At 39.6% G+C, this 14780-nt stretch overlaps 1 protein-coding gene across 2 annotated transcripts in view; it reads left to right on the plus strand.

Annotated features, from left to right (window-relative positions):
* Positions 1–13141, plus strand: part of pde2a (phosphodiesterase 2A) — a 155622-nt gene extending 142481 nt beyond the window's left edge. For both annotated transcript variants that reach the window (XM_088300870.1, XM_088300869.1), the window contains exons 18-31: positions 90–264; positions 792–904; positions 2306–2383; positions 2483–2605; positions 2711–2781; positions 3190–3312; positions 3403–3490; positions 3886–3933; positions 4284–4358; positions 4438–4537; positions 5264–5376; positions 6004–6042; positions 6135–6241; positions 10155–13141. In XM_088300870.1, coding sequence (XP_088156996.1) covers positions 90–264; positions 792–904; positions 2306–2383; positions 2483–2605; positions 2711–2781; positions 3190–3312; positions 3403–3490; positions 3886–3933; positions 4284–4358; positions 4438–4537; positions 5264–5376; positions 6004–6042; positions 6135–6241; positions 10155–10389 — 1488 coding nt within the window. In that variant the 3' untranslated portion in view covers positions 10390–13141. The remainder of the gene's footprint in view (positions 1–89; positions 265–791; positions 905–2305; positions 2384–2482; positions 2606–2710; positions 2782–3189; positions 3313–3402; positions 3491–3885; positions 3934–4283; positions 4359–4437; positions 4538–5263; positions 5377–6003; positions 6043–6134; positions 6242–10154) is intronic.
* The last annotated feature ends 1639 nt before the right edge of the window (positions 13142–14780 follow it).

Consider the following 14780-nt stretch of genomic DNA (forward strand, 5'->3'; position numbering starts at 1 on the left):
ATATATAAGACTGAAAGGCATCACGTTTATTAGAAAAAACTGTAAGAAATGCAACGCAGAGTTACACGCGTGTATTCCTATGTGTGCAGAAGGAATTCCGTATCCCAGCAGATCAGGGTATTGCAGGCCACGTGGCGACCACAGGTCAAATCCTGAACATTAAGGACGCCTACTCCCATCCTCTTTTCTACCGTGGTGTGGACGACAGTACCGGCTTCAGGACTCGCAACATCCTCTGCTTCCCCATCAAAGACGAGACCAACGGTGAGTTCAATGATGCCAGTCTGAACAGATCACTGGCTAGCACTTTAGAAAGGTTAGAATATTTTCCATACTGACAAAAGTTTTTCTGTTATCTGCTTCATGTGAGTCCAAGGAGAAAACCTTGGTCGACCTGTTTTGTAGAATTGAGTCTTTTATGCAGAGTTTAAATTCATTTTTTTTTTAAGATTCAGATAGGCTAAATACCCAACTTACACATAGTGGGCAAAATTTAAAAAATATTCATGAATCCTGCTGCAGTAACAGAAGACAATTTGTGCATGTCTTAATAACAGCTACAGTATAACCAAGCTTCTAGAAAGACTTTTGACAACATTTTAGATGCGTTTTCAGTTTCCCTCCAAGGTTGCGAGATACAGAACAATGACTTTGAGCTGCTTGCTGTCTTTCTGTCACTCTCATGTTCTTCCTTATATTCATCTTCATTAGTAAACGTCTTGCTCGCACCTGTCCATGCATGTTCATTATCTGACTTTCATCTGTTTGTAATCCTCCTTAATATTCCTCAGAGGTGATCGGGGTTGCTGAGTTGGTGAATAAAATGAACGGGCCGTGGTTCAACCGCTTTGATGAGGATCTGGCCACAGCTTTTTCCATCTACTGTGGTATCAGTATTGCCCATGTAAGTCTCTTCTCTCACATCCAATTACTTAACTGTTACTGGAATTTGGATTCATCTTCTTTTAATTTGCTCACATCCTCTTTGATTGACTGGATTGTTAACAGAAATAATGTTGCTGTGTTTACACCTTCACCTTGTTCTTGGCGGTAAATTAGTACCATACCTTGTGCACCTGAGAACATCGATATTGTCCTGACAAACCAGAATCTGCTAGAAGGAGCAGAATGCTGAGTCGAGTCAGAATAGAGAGAGAACAAAGGTCTCCTGGGAAATCTGATGAAATTCCAGTATGTGATAGAAGCAAGCAGCTTTTTATGTTGTAGTACAGAGGCTTTGTGTGGCTGCCACAAGCCCATTTAACCCAATCTGATGCAGTTGACAAAGATTATGGTGAGGACAGTGTTTGCGATACCAAGGATTATCAGAGAAAGGCTACTGGTGCGACAAGTTGAGAATTTGGAAGGTTTTTATTTATTAATTTTTTTTTTGGGAGAGAATAGAGCATTGAACTATTGTTGCATCACCCCAATTCAATCGGATTTGAACCCACGACCTCTTGCAACTGAGCTGTTAACTAGTCGGCTGCCATAAATGAGACTATCGTGGTAAAGTTCCTTTACTTCAATTCAGTGGAATTCCTATAATCTCAGTTTCATTCATTCAATGTTAATTGAACAAACTGAAATTGTTTTCCACAATATTTAAATGTATTACGATAGTTATGATGAAAGCGCCTTTCTTACTCATGGCTTTAAATATTGTGCCTTTTAATGACTGCGGGTGTTTGATGGTTTGTCTAACGATAGGATTTTTAATTTGAAAAATATTTGCCCTCTGGGAAGTTCCTTTAACATTTAAACAGGATCAGTTGCATTATTCATCAACAGTTACCATGCTGAGGACTGCACTGAAATATAAGCAGCCTGCAGTTAGGAGCTATTTGCATCAACACAATGGCCACGGATCTACAAAGGTGGATTTAGTCATCTAAATGTGGGAATGCTTTTATTTACTATGACTTTTGCATTTGGCACTTGAAAGGAGACAGAGGCCTGAATTCAAAAAGCGTTACATGAATGGGGAGAAGTAAAAAGAGGGTCAGATAAATGTCCCTCAATAAGAACGGTTGCTGATTTTGACTATTGTCTCTGTATTTCATAAAGTATTTTACCTCACTTGAAAATAAATTTGAGATTGTGAGAGGTAAAATACATGTTCAGTCCACACACAAATCTTGGAGGAAGGGCGACAAAATGCAAATGTGTAGTCTGTGAAAGATGTTTTTGATGAAAAGTGGAATGGAGGGTGGGAGCTACTTGTGCTATCTATGGCGAATTATAACTATTTTAAAAAACAAATGTATTCTTAGGCCATTTATGTAAGTGTTTGCTGTGCCCTTAGTCGCTGCTCTACAAGAAGGTCCACGAAGCTCAGTTCAGATCTCACCTTGCCAATGAAATGATGAAGTACCACATGAAGGTAAATTTAAATTGTATGACACTCACTGTTACTCACAGAGGCATTAGTTTAAAGCTTGCTGCTTTGTACGCAACTTCATTCAGTGTGTGTATGCTCCAGCTTTCAGAGGACGAGGTGTGTAAACTGCTGGTAGTGGGGATTGAGCCGGTAAAGAAGATCCACCCTTGCTTTGCTGAGTTTACCTACACTCCGCGCTCACTGCCGGATGAGACCACACCTATGGTAAGCAAAGCGACTGAACATGAGGAGCAATATAGGCTGCGTGAGGCAAGACGTATGGAAGATGAGGAATTGTACACCGAATGATTTTCCCGTGTGTGTCTACAGTGTGTCCTCAGCATGTTTGAAGACATGGGTTTCATCAACTCGTACAAGATCGACCGTCAGACTCTTGCCAGGTCTGATATTCCCTGCAGTCCGAATCCAGTAATCGATTATAACTTGTAGCACTGCAAATGTATTGTTTTTTGTTTTGTTTTTTTACATGCAGTTCTGTTCCTCTCATAATGTATTTTCTATCCTGAAGTCGTGCTTCATGCATAATTATACCTGGCACCAATTTAAAACTGAAAGTAAATTAAGGATTTTTGTAAAATGGCCCTCTTTTGATCATTAGATTTTATCCAGGTCCTACTACGGTAATTACTTTGTAATACAGTATTTGACTCATTTTCCTTAATCATCTCCAGGGAAAATGATCAAATCAAATAATTCATAATTTTCATATAGACTTTTTTAATCTTAAAGGAGAATCAAACAGTGAATGTTCTGAACTCCTGTTTTACTCTTTTGGGTTTTGTCCTTAGGTTTTGTCTAATGGTCAAGAAAGGCTACAGGGACCCGCCCTATCACAACTGGATGCACGCGTTCTCTGTCTCCCACTTCTGCTACCTGCTCTGCAAAAACCTTGGGCTGTCCAACTACCTCGAGTGAGTCTCCAACGCTAAATAAGCCTTGACAGTGGCGCCACTTGTTGCCTCTTTCTGAATATAAACTATTTCCTCCTCTCTCCTTTGTAGGGATATAGAGATTCTAGCTCTCTTTGTCTCCTGTCTGTGCCATGACCTGGACCACCGTGGGACCAACAATTCTTTCCAAGTGGCCTCAGTAAGAACACATGAGTAGCTCAGGTAGAAAAGTCGATGCGATGACGCACACGGCGGGTTAAAAGAAGGAGGAGACCTTCTGTGCGTGAGTCATAGAATGAAGTTTCGTAACACATCTCCACTTGTAGGATAAGAGTGGGAGTAGAATCAAGAAGTGTTTGTTAGTGGTATCCTGCTCACCTCCGTGAGACACAAAATTGCATTGTGATTGGATGCATGTTTGTCTGTTTCGCTCTCATCTGGTATAACCCCCCCCAACCACTTGCGATTTCAAGATTCATCTTAAAAGAGGCTCACAATTGTCAATGAAATACTTTTTTTATGCTCTTGTTGCTTTTAAATCAATGCAAAATATGCGATGAAAGGCTGTGTTTCATTTGTTGTCTCTATTTTCAGCAATCTGTGCTGGCTGCTCTCTACAGCTCAGAGGGATCTGTGATGGAGGTAAAAGCACAGCCAAAATGTGTCATGTGTACTGTACATATTGCGAATGCTATTTATTTGTGTTAGCTCACATTGCTTTACGTACAGCCAAGCCTCTGAAATGTTTGTAACATGCTAAATTGGTCATTTATTATGGTGACAATTTCCATTATTTGTAGTGGGGAAAATAATTCAAAAACCCAAAACACACAATGTCAAACATTGTCTTTCGGGTGACATGTTGTGTATTTTTTGTTCCAAATCTACCAGCCTTGTTTGTTTTCTTTCTTTTCTTTTCGTCATCTGCTTCAGCATTGTTTTACAATTATCATTTCAGGAGTAATTCATTTGTATTTTTTTCACCCTGACAGAGACATCATTTTGCCCAGGCCATCGCCATTCTGAACACTCAAGGGTGCAACATTTTTGAGAAGTTTTCCCGAAAGGTGCTGTCGAAAAACAATGACATTTACGCGTATCCTCACTTTTATTAACTTTCGTTTCGTCGTGTTTTGCTGACTTTAGGATTACCAGCGCATGCTAGACTTGATGCGGGAAATCATTCTGGCTACAGACCTAGCTCATCACCTTCGCATATTCAAAGACCTACAGAAAATGGCTGATGGTGCGTACCAGATGGTGTGAGATGTGACATCATCGTCAATTATTATTTTACCTTTAACACATTCACTGCCATTGACGGCTAAAGATGCCAAAGATCTTTTTTTTTTTTTTTTTTTTTTTTTTTTCTTTTTTTTACACGGCTGGTAGTGAATGAGTTAATTTATTAATTGGTGAGGCTTTTTTGCCAAGAATGTATCTGAATTATTACAAAAAACCAAATCATAACCAGATCAGACAAATAGCTACATTTTATAGGTGTATACTGTAGATATAAATATTTTTTTATATGACTTTCCAAATTAATACAATATAAAGAACTTTTACTATTCCGACAAATTTCTACATGAAGAGGCAGTAACTCACTGTAGTTTTGCTAAATATAATTGGCTATTACCTCTTGACCAGTGGTGTGTTACGAGTGAATGCAATCCATTAAAAGTCATCCTGGCTGAATGTCTACAAAATGTATTTTGAGTTACTGAAGCAATTCAGAGACATTAAAAACTTTGAGTGCCTGTCAGTCATGGATCTGCGTCGAGCCATACATTTGCAATTTTTTTCTTGATGTGGTATTGACTGTGATATTGCACAGTCCTGTCCTTCAAAGCATTATTAAGCGCTGAATACACCAAGTTAGCAATTTTAGAAATTCACTGCATATTAGAATGTTACATTTGAAATAACACAGTGACTTTGTGTGTGTGCGTGTGCGTGTCGATGGCTTCAGATGGCTATGATCCTAAAAGCACAACCCACCGCTCTATGCTGCTGTGCCTGCTGATGACATCATGCGACCTGTCAGACCAAACCAAGGGCTGGAAAACCACTCGAAAGATTGCTGTCAGTTTTTCTTCTTGCTCATATGCAATGCATAAACTGTATTGATGTAAAGTCTGTTTGTCATAATTTTGATGGACAGGAGGTGTTGCTAGTACGTTCAACGTTCTGTTGCTCAAACATTTACAAGCACCAAGTGATTGTGCGGCAGCACTAACCTATTTCTGTCACAGATTATCGACTGCCTAGTTGTGAACAAGGGTATCGTCCTTTAGCTCAAAGGGAATTGTATGAACGGGAATGTTTGCCGGATTATGTTTAATCTTGCTCTGTCCCCTTTTCAACACCAAATCTGTCACCCTGAATTCATCAAGACCTCAAATATCGGCTTTTTATTTTTCTTATAGTCCTTTAGTATATTGCCATGATACCACCTGAACCATTTGAGCCAAACACTGAAAATGTGTCATTATCTGTTTAATGATGTGACTTTTTTTGTTAAAGTCAGTTCACGTCGACTTGATTTTTAAGTCTGCGGTACATGAACTGATTCAGAAACAGAGATAAAAGTATTCATTTGCATCATGATGTCTGTTTAGTACTAAAAAAACAGTGTAAAAAGAACCTTCAAGTATCTGGTATATAACTATGGTGACTGAACAATGACACGTGACTCTCTTTTGTCTGCAGGAACTTATCTATAAAGAGTTCTTCTCTCAAGGAGATCTGGTATGCACCCAGAGACTGTCAAATAAGCAAATTCAAAAGTGTCTCCAGGCTGTGTGAATAACACAAAAAAAATCATGGTTTTGTTTGTGTAGGAAAAAGCCATGGGGAACAGGCCCAGCGAGATGATGGACAGGGAAAAGGCGTACATCCCAGAACTACAGATCAGCTTCATGGAGCATATCGCCATGCCGATTTACAAGTGTGTACCAAACAAAAACTTTGTGAAAGAAGCACTTCATGCACCAACTCACACATGATGTTTCACATCCTGATCAGGGTCAACTTAGGAATCTCCACCAAAACATAAACTTCACGTTGTACTCCATTTATACATCCATTTTCTATACTGCTTGTTATCATTAAGGTCACGGGTAAGCTTTACAAAATCAGGGTTTTGGGAATTGATCAGCAATAAGAAGGGTTGAACAAAAACAATTCTCGATCACTGAATCAATCAGAAGATGTTGCAATATATCTCTGCTGACCCCCAGCATAGTGAAAATGCTTAGGATAAAATAATTGAAACTCCAAAAATTCTTCCAAAAAAAGCTGATATACATTAAAAACAACATGTAACGTTTACATGTTTATAAATTCATCATCTCTGATAATATTGGAAAAAAAACACGCATGAACATCACCAGTCATTCAGGTGGCCATGCAGGGCTTTTGCTCAAACTATTTTGGTTAAACAGTTGTAATTAAGTCCATACACTTACTTATCATGGACTGGTCCACAGTCAAACATGCTGACTACTCAGTCACCATGCTAGCCACATTGTATATATATATACTGTCATCTTACTTATTTTAGATACAGCACTCTGATGTGTAATATACAATCAGCATAGAGCAATTAATTTGCAACTAAACTGACCCACTTTTTGAATTCTGATAAATTCAAGAGAGTCTTGATAAAACTGGACTAACAATGACATGAACGAGCCTATTATTCTACTTCCATCTGCTTACTTGTTGGAATGCATGAGCAAATACAGAAGTTATCAAGTGAGTTGCATTATGGTTGTGTACAAACGGGTATTTGTAGATAAAAACAGAAATCTACAGGGGGATCAGTGAAACAAATGGCATGCGTGTAATTAAGTGACACACAGCATCCCGCTCCCCAGTACCAAGTCAAAGCCAAAGTAAAATGTGAACACAGTGGAGCGTTTATTGCCAAATATCTGGATAATTTCCTCAAAGCTTGGCAGCAGGGACTGAAAAGGAGAATAAATGTTGAACTCACATTTTATAAATGGGAGCTTTATTGGCTCTGATTCAGTTGGCTGTGCTATCGAGCCACCATCTGCCAACACATGAAGCATATCAGCTTGATAATCAGATGGGTTTTGTATTCAAACTTTGCTGCCCTCCAGTGGCCAGAAAATGTATTGCATGTGGCTTCACCGTTAAACTTCGTAGTACATAAACCTGTACAGGTCAACAATATCCAATACAGCAGATGTGTCAAGAAAATACTTTTTAGCCACTACAAGACTCAGAATATTGCACTACATCATAATGAGATGTAATATTTTGCCCCTTGCGTGTAGGTCAACGCAGCCGTGGAAAATAACAAACTTGTGATTGTGATTGTACTTCACTTTACTTGAATATTTATTTTTGGGATGACTTTACTTTTACTCCCTACATTTGAAAATATACACATGTACTTTATACTCCTAGTATGAACTATGAATGCCAAAATACATATATTGCCCAACAATATTGCTTTATCTAAAACAATACTACATTTTATAAAATTACACAAATTGAGGCAAATTCAGTCATTTGGTTCTGGTTTACACTCATTAAAAGGGTACAAGAGGCTCTCAAGGCAGAGATTATTGTGATATTATGTCATCACAAATCATTTAATTATATTGAACATTGACAGGTGGATTTTACCCACTTTTATCAGAAATTCTGACAGGTTTCATTTAAAAATGTGAATTCTGCCACCTCCTATTTTTATCTCTATATATTGTGGAGCTCTGATGTGAGTACTTTAGTGACTGTTAGGTTTGCTTTTCCGGCAGCGCTGGTGGAAAAATCACTCCAGGAAAACAACGCGAAAAACAGAAAACGCTTGCAAAAGGCAAGGAACAAAAACCGAACGAAAATCGCTTACCACCAAAGGGTAAGATGAGCCAATTGGCGAGCAAACACGGCCGAGAAGGACAAAGGCTGGGTGCGTAGTAGTGATGGGTCCAGCGTCACTGAGGCGTCGATGCGCGCGCCAAGTTTCCAGGGCAAACCCCGTATCGGTGCGCGTACCGCTTTAAGAAAGTCACGTGACCACTACCAGAATCGTGTCGACACAGCGGTCGCGCGCCAAACTGTGTTCATAAGGAAGCGCATCTGTCAACAGGATGGACGCTCAAAACAAGCATCGAGTTATTGGCGCGTTACTTTGCGTTAAATATCCGCAAGATGGAAGACGTCACTGTTGATGCGCACTCAGAGGTGCAGCGCTATATGTCAGCAGGACACGTTGCACGTACGGAAGACCCGCTCTTATACTGGAAGTCCATGGAGGCAACGTTCCCTCACCCATTTATATTAGCCACACAGGCGTTGTGCACACCGGCCTCTTCAGTGCCTTGTGAGAGGATCTTCTCAAAGGCGGGGGAAATTGCCTCAAAAAAAGAAATAGACTGAATAACAAAACGCTGGAGAAACTAATTTTTTTAAATAAAAATCTTTCATTACAATGAGTCCATTGTCATTCACAACACTTTTACTTGGGCATTCAGACAGATGTTAACTTAATTTATCAACTGCGTCTCGAATATCAAAGATTTTTTTTATGAAATTGCGTGTATGTAAAAATAATGTGAAAGGAAATGCCTAATCAGAATCAGAAATCCCTTTGTCATTGTACTCAATTGTGCAAAGAGATTAGAGAGCTCCCCTCTCCTGTGCAATACAACAATAATTCAGTTAAATATATAAATGAGATAAATGAGACAATAATTAGTGCGGTGGAAAGTAATACAAAATAGGATATATAAAAACATCATGTCGCTAATCAATGGAATTGGATAAAATTAGTTTGACAGATCAGTGTCAGGTGACCCTGTCAAATGTTTCCTGCAAGTCCACCAGGTGTCAGTATTCAGCAACACAGTGTCAACACAGTGTCAATACATTGTGTCACTGTGTCGAAACGATACAGGATGCCTCATCTACCCATCACTAGTGCGTAGTCAATGGGCGGAAACGAGGTCGAGAAACACGTAAAGCAGTTAACAAGAATGGCGAACGTAACCACTTAGACCAGGGGTGTCAAACTCCAGTCCTCGAGGGCCGGTGTCCTGCATGTTTTCCATCTCTCCCAGCTGCAACCCACCTGATTCAAATGAGCAGGATACTTATCAGGCTTCTTCAGAGCTTGCTGATGAGCTGATCATTTGAATCAGGTGGGTTGCAGCCGGGAGAGATTGAAAGCATGCAGGAAAGCGGCCCTCCAGGACTGGATCTTGACACCCCTGACTTAGACCATGGACATGAGCACAAGGGAATAATCCGACGCTGAGACGTTAGCGCGGCGCGTTTAAATAGCAAGGTAATCATGGTATCAATGGGCAACAGGTGCGTGGCAGGTGGGCGCGTCTCTCCAGCCGTGACGACAAGAGGGGGAAACAGGTGCTGGAGTGAACGCCCCCACGTCAGCTGAGCAGAAAACAACAAAAACATGAGGCATGACAGGAACGGATCATGACAGTGACCTTTTGTGTCAATGAGGAAATGTTTGATATCACTACAACCACAACAAATAATATATTGTTGTGAACACCTCTCTGACAGTGTCATCAGAACCAAGTATTATTTATATAAAGATAGACTTTTTGATTGTGCGTCACTGAGACTTGAGGAACCCCACATGTCAAGGCCATTCGGTCATCTGATTCAAAACTTAGATGGTCATAAAGTAACTCCTTTCTTCTAAGTAAGACCTTAGGTCTGTAAGCTAAGGTGCACTAAAGATTCTCCACCATCCAATCAGTCCCAGTTATTCCAAAGTATTTTAATAAAGATGCTTTTAATGATGAAGAAGCCTCACTTATCTCTGAAACTGACATCTTAAATTAATTGTGTTCTATTAGGCTGCTGTCTGAACTATTGCCCGGGGCTACGGAGCTCTACGAGAGAGTGGCGGCGAATCGAGAACAGTGGACCAAAGTGTCCCACAAGTTCACCATCCGGGGGTTGCCTAGCAACAACAGCCTAGACTTCTTGGACCAGGAATATGAGCTGCTGCAGTCCCAGGGCGCTTTCGGGAGTGACCACCTCTGCCTTAATGGCTGCCTTGACGATTGTGAAGGGGGGCACGGCCAGTGACACCAGTAGCCCGTCATAAGGGTCATGAATTTTTTTTTTTTTTTGTGGTCCAATAAAAAGGCTTCGGACATCTTTTAGCGGCCTAAGGGGGACGGGTTCCACTGCTACTTGTCAGTCACTTTGAAGCTTAGCCACCATGCAGGACGGACGGGACATTTCCCAAAAAATCCAACGAGACGATCGATCTGAAACGTCGGAAGTGGTTTTCGTGATCACACGCTCTACGTTGCTCGTGTGGCCAGTTCACGGGCGCAAAAGGTGGTGTCGTGACAAATGGAACATGATGTTTTACAAGTTCATACGTGCAGTATTCATCCTGATTAAGATTGTACAAACACATTGACACACATGAACATCTTTACAGAAACTTTTGAGGGTGATACGTTGTCATGTAAACATAATATAAAGTGCTTACCATTTGAGTGACATGTTCCATGATGTTGGATATTGATTTGAATAGCTGAGTGTCATTCACACAACCAGCTGCCATCAACTTAAGAATGCTTGCGATGTTTTATTCCACTTTTACATCACTATTAATGTATTCAAAATGACAATGCAGTCTGTGTTTCCATGATAATAAGAATATTTTTGTATGGAATAATTCAAACTAAACAGTTCAGTATTTCATCCCTGCATTGGTACAAAGATCTGCAAGGGCAATTTGCTTTGACTTCTCAAGTCTTTGGGCAAAACAGTTTGACAATCACTCCTCGAATAGCTTCATATTACATTTAAAAAAAATTGAATTCAAATCCACACGACAACTTCATTGACCAATTCTTTGGTTTCTACCCTCACTGAACCACTATAGATGAAGAAAGTGAAGCCCTTTAAACGATCCATCCCACCTGTCGTGTAAATGAGCCATAGTTGAGCGTGCTCCACCAAGTGTGTCATGGATCTGCCTTATTGTGCATCTTTGCTGCCTTTCTTAGAGCTTTTAATATAAACCAACTGAAATAAAAGAGCCTGTTTATTATTGTGTATTTGTTATAGACATAGCTTGACTATCTGTGTGTTGACTGACGGACCACCTCACTCAGACAATGTATATTTGTGAATGAACCTTTGTAAAGACCTCACTTGTGTCATTTCACCCATTTGGTTTGAAATATGACGCCACCATTTGGCAATTATTACTGGTCAAGTGTTGCCGGTGTGGCTGGAAAAAGAATTGAGATGTAGCCATCAATGAAATTATTCCCAAAGGAAAATTGAAAGTGTTTTTTTTTTTGTTTTGTTTTTTCAGCTCTCAGATTGTGCCTCATTTAAAAACATTGGGAGTTTTTTTTTTTTTGTTCAATGTTGCACCACTTTTACCTTGTTTTAAATAGGAAATGCTGCAGCTTTTGTGAAACCAACCACTGAGTTACACAACATAACTCTAACGGAGAACACTGTATGTAGGCTGTGTGTGTGCGTGTGCGTGGACGGGAGAGAGTTCATGACCAAATGAGTGCATGAAAAGTGTGCCTGTGTGGGTAGCAGGGAAAGAGAGTCCAATTAAGCTAGTGCAGTCTTTTAGGCTTATTTGAAAAATGTCCCTGATAATGCCAGGAGGGGCGGGGGGGAAAGTATAGAATAATGCAATCAGGGTGTATACATGTACTGTTTGTCTTTCAACGTGTGTCATGGGCAGTTACCTTGGTGTGTGTATTTTACTTACATGGTTGACTGTCTTGGTTGGAGTCTTTTCTACTAAAATGTTTTCAAAGGGCATATACTACATGTGTTTTTACAGTTATTCTCACACTCTAGCTTTCTTTTGCATTATTCCATAACATGTTCGTTCATTTGAAGCAACTATGGTCATGTGTATCTGCCTTCTTCATGTGCAATATGAAATGTCTGCATGAGAGAAAATGTAAATTCCCTTGCCTCTTAATTTATTTCCTGAGGTTTGAGCTCCCTGAGGCTTTTGAAATGAGGGTCAGTGGTGTGTGACTGTTTTAATCCCAGAATGCCTCAGAAAGTTTAGATCTCAATACTGAGTCAGTGTGTATCTCTCATTGTGTGTTGCCTTTTGAGAGTCAGGGCTATTTGTGTCAGGTAAAGAATTTGGACTCCCGGGCCAAGATTCAGAGTTAAAAGCAAACGTATTCTCTAATTATAGAGTGATATGTGGGCTTTTGTTTTTGTCAAATTATTTTTTTTCTGCTACGTCATCGCCAGCTTTGAAATGTCCCCTTCAGTGTTTGAAGCCAATCTTTATGTCCCCATCACAAAGCAGCAGGACCCTAACCTGTGATTAGGCCAACTCATGTGTGACTTACATTGTGACAGTGGCAAAAATATCTGTAAATAGGAAACGTTTTAGATTATGTAACATTGTCTGTCATTATTAAAATGGGACATATTTTCTATGTATTTAAAGTGCTTCTTTTGAGTTTCCTCCAACGCCCCCAAACCCGAACACCCCCCTCCTCCTCCTCCTCCCTCAAACCCGAACACCCCCCCTTCCTTCTCCCTCAAACTCCCCCCGCCACAAATCCTCCAAACAGAGCTTTCAGGGGACATGAGAAAAGAAAACAGTGGATTTGGGATATGATAATGCAGCACAAACATGATCTGAATCTAATCTGATTTTGTATAAAATATGCTTTACTGGGGAATAGATAGAAATTTGTTTCTTTTTGCTGTTTTGTTTAGTTGAGTCTTGAGAGCTTGGGCTATATCTTGACTTTCAATGAACAATGGTATACTTTGGGAGGGGGGGTGGATGACTTTTGTTTGGTTCATTTGTGGAATAAATGTGATGAAAGGTGTCAACATTACTGACTACATGTTTTCTGACTGATATCATACATATGTTTAGTTGCCTCATATTAATGACACATTTTAAAATCAGTCAAGGATAATAGTTCAAGTTGCTGTTTAAAGGGGTTGGGTAAAAAAAAAATTCTGAATATTTTTATTACATAAGACGATTTGAAACGCACATTATTTGTTTTTGCGGACCACATAAAATGATGTGGCGGGCCGGATGTGGCCCCCGAACTTGAGTTTGACTACGGTGTTTTTAGAGGAGCGCTGAAGAATTGACAAATCTCCGTCTCACTAATTTGATCTTCATGATTTAAGTTCTTTGTGACTTGCCAAGAAGTATGTTATGACAAAACCAAAAACGTGTGTTCCACAATTATTTAAATTACACAAAGCAAATGAATATGGTACTAAATACTGGTACTGTACTAAAAAGACACAGTCGCCCAGGATAACATGAACAACATTCTAACATGCAAAAATGCTGACATTGGAACCTTTCACTGTTTCGCATATGGAAAAGCGATGTAGGAGGGAGAGAAAGATACACAAAAAGAAAATCTATGCAGCCGAATGTGTTAATCAACCAGGTTCTAATTTGGTAATTAATTGAATTATCAAGAGATCTGTTAAACAGTCAATGAATTATGCTTTTAGCCATCCAATAAGTTGCCTGACAAAGCAAATGGCATAATATATATGTATAATATCGCCCATCCTTGCAACAGACAAGAGACAAATGTGGCCTAAACAATGACGTTTTTGTCAAAAAGAACTTCACAGGACATAAGTGATGATGAGGATCATGATGATGATGATCATGATGATGACGATGATGATGATGAATCATCATAATTAAGACAGAAGTAGAATAATGTCTATACAAATAAACAGTATATTGAGCCTGTGTGCAGATTGCGTAATGCAAAATTAGCTATTAATAACAACTGAAAGTAATGCAACTCCCCTGTGTGTTTGTTCTGATTAGATTTTTTATTTTTATTTTTTTTTTTACATCAGAAGTCTGCCTTTTTGGGGGTACTGGCACACGACACAACGCATCACCACAAATCATTGTTGGAGGCAATATCAAACTATTGGCATGAATATGAGCATGGCAATGGTCGGGGAATATCTTGCTTTCACGACCACGTTCCTCTATGACGCCGCTGTGCTCACTCTGTATTCCCCAAGTTCAACTTCAATCAAACAATAAGATCTCAAACGCAGTTGACTTTACCTGTCAGTTTGCGTAGTCTTACGTCATTTCGTCATCTAGGCTGTTGACGGGGGAAAAGTAAACAGCCGATTTTGACGAAGGAGTAGAAAGTAAATATTCTTAATGTTTTCAAGGGAGTAAAAGGTCGTTTGAAAATAATACGGTTAAAGCAGTCGAGTACAGATGCCTGGGGGGATGTGCATGAATAGTAACGAGGTAGTTGTACGCAATTACGTCCCAATATTGCTAATAGTGTGAAATTATAGTACAATAATACAGAGCTGCAGATTACTTGTTGTGCAATTTGAGTCGCAAATTAAACCATCAGATAAAAGACTTTCAATGCAGCTAAAAGCTAAATAAAGTGAGCGGCAATTCATGATCAGGTGCAATTGACGTACTGTAC

This window comes from Idiotropiscis lumnitzeri, chromosome 7, assembly GCF_059441095.1.
Source record: "Idiotropiscis lumnitzeri isolate Australia: NSW breed Sydney's pygmy pipehorse chromosome 7, RoL_Ilum_1.0, whole genome shotgun sequence".
NCBI lineage: Eukaryota > Metazoa > Chordata > Actinopteri > Syngnathiformes > Syngnathidae > Idiotropiscis > Idiotropiscis lumnitzeri.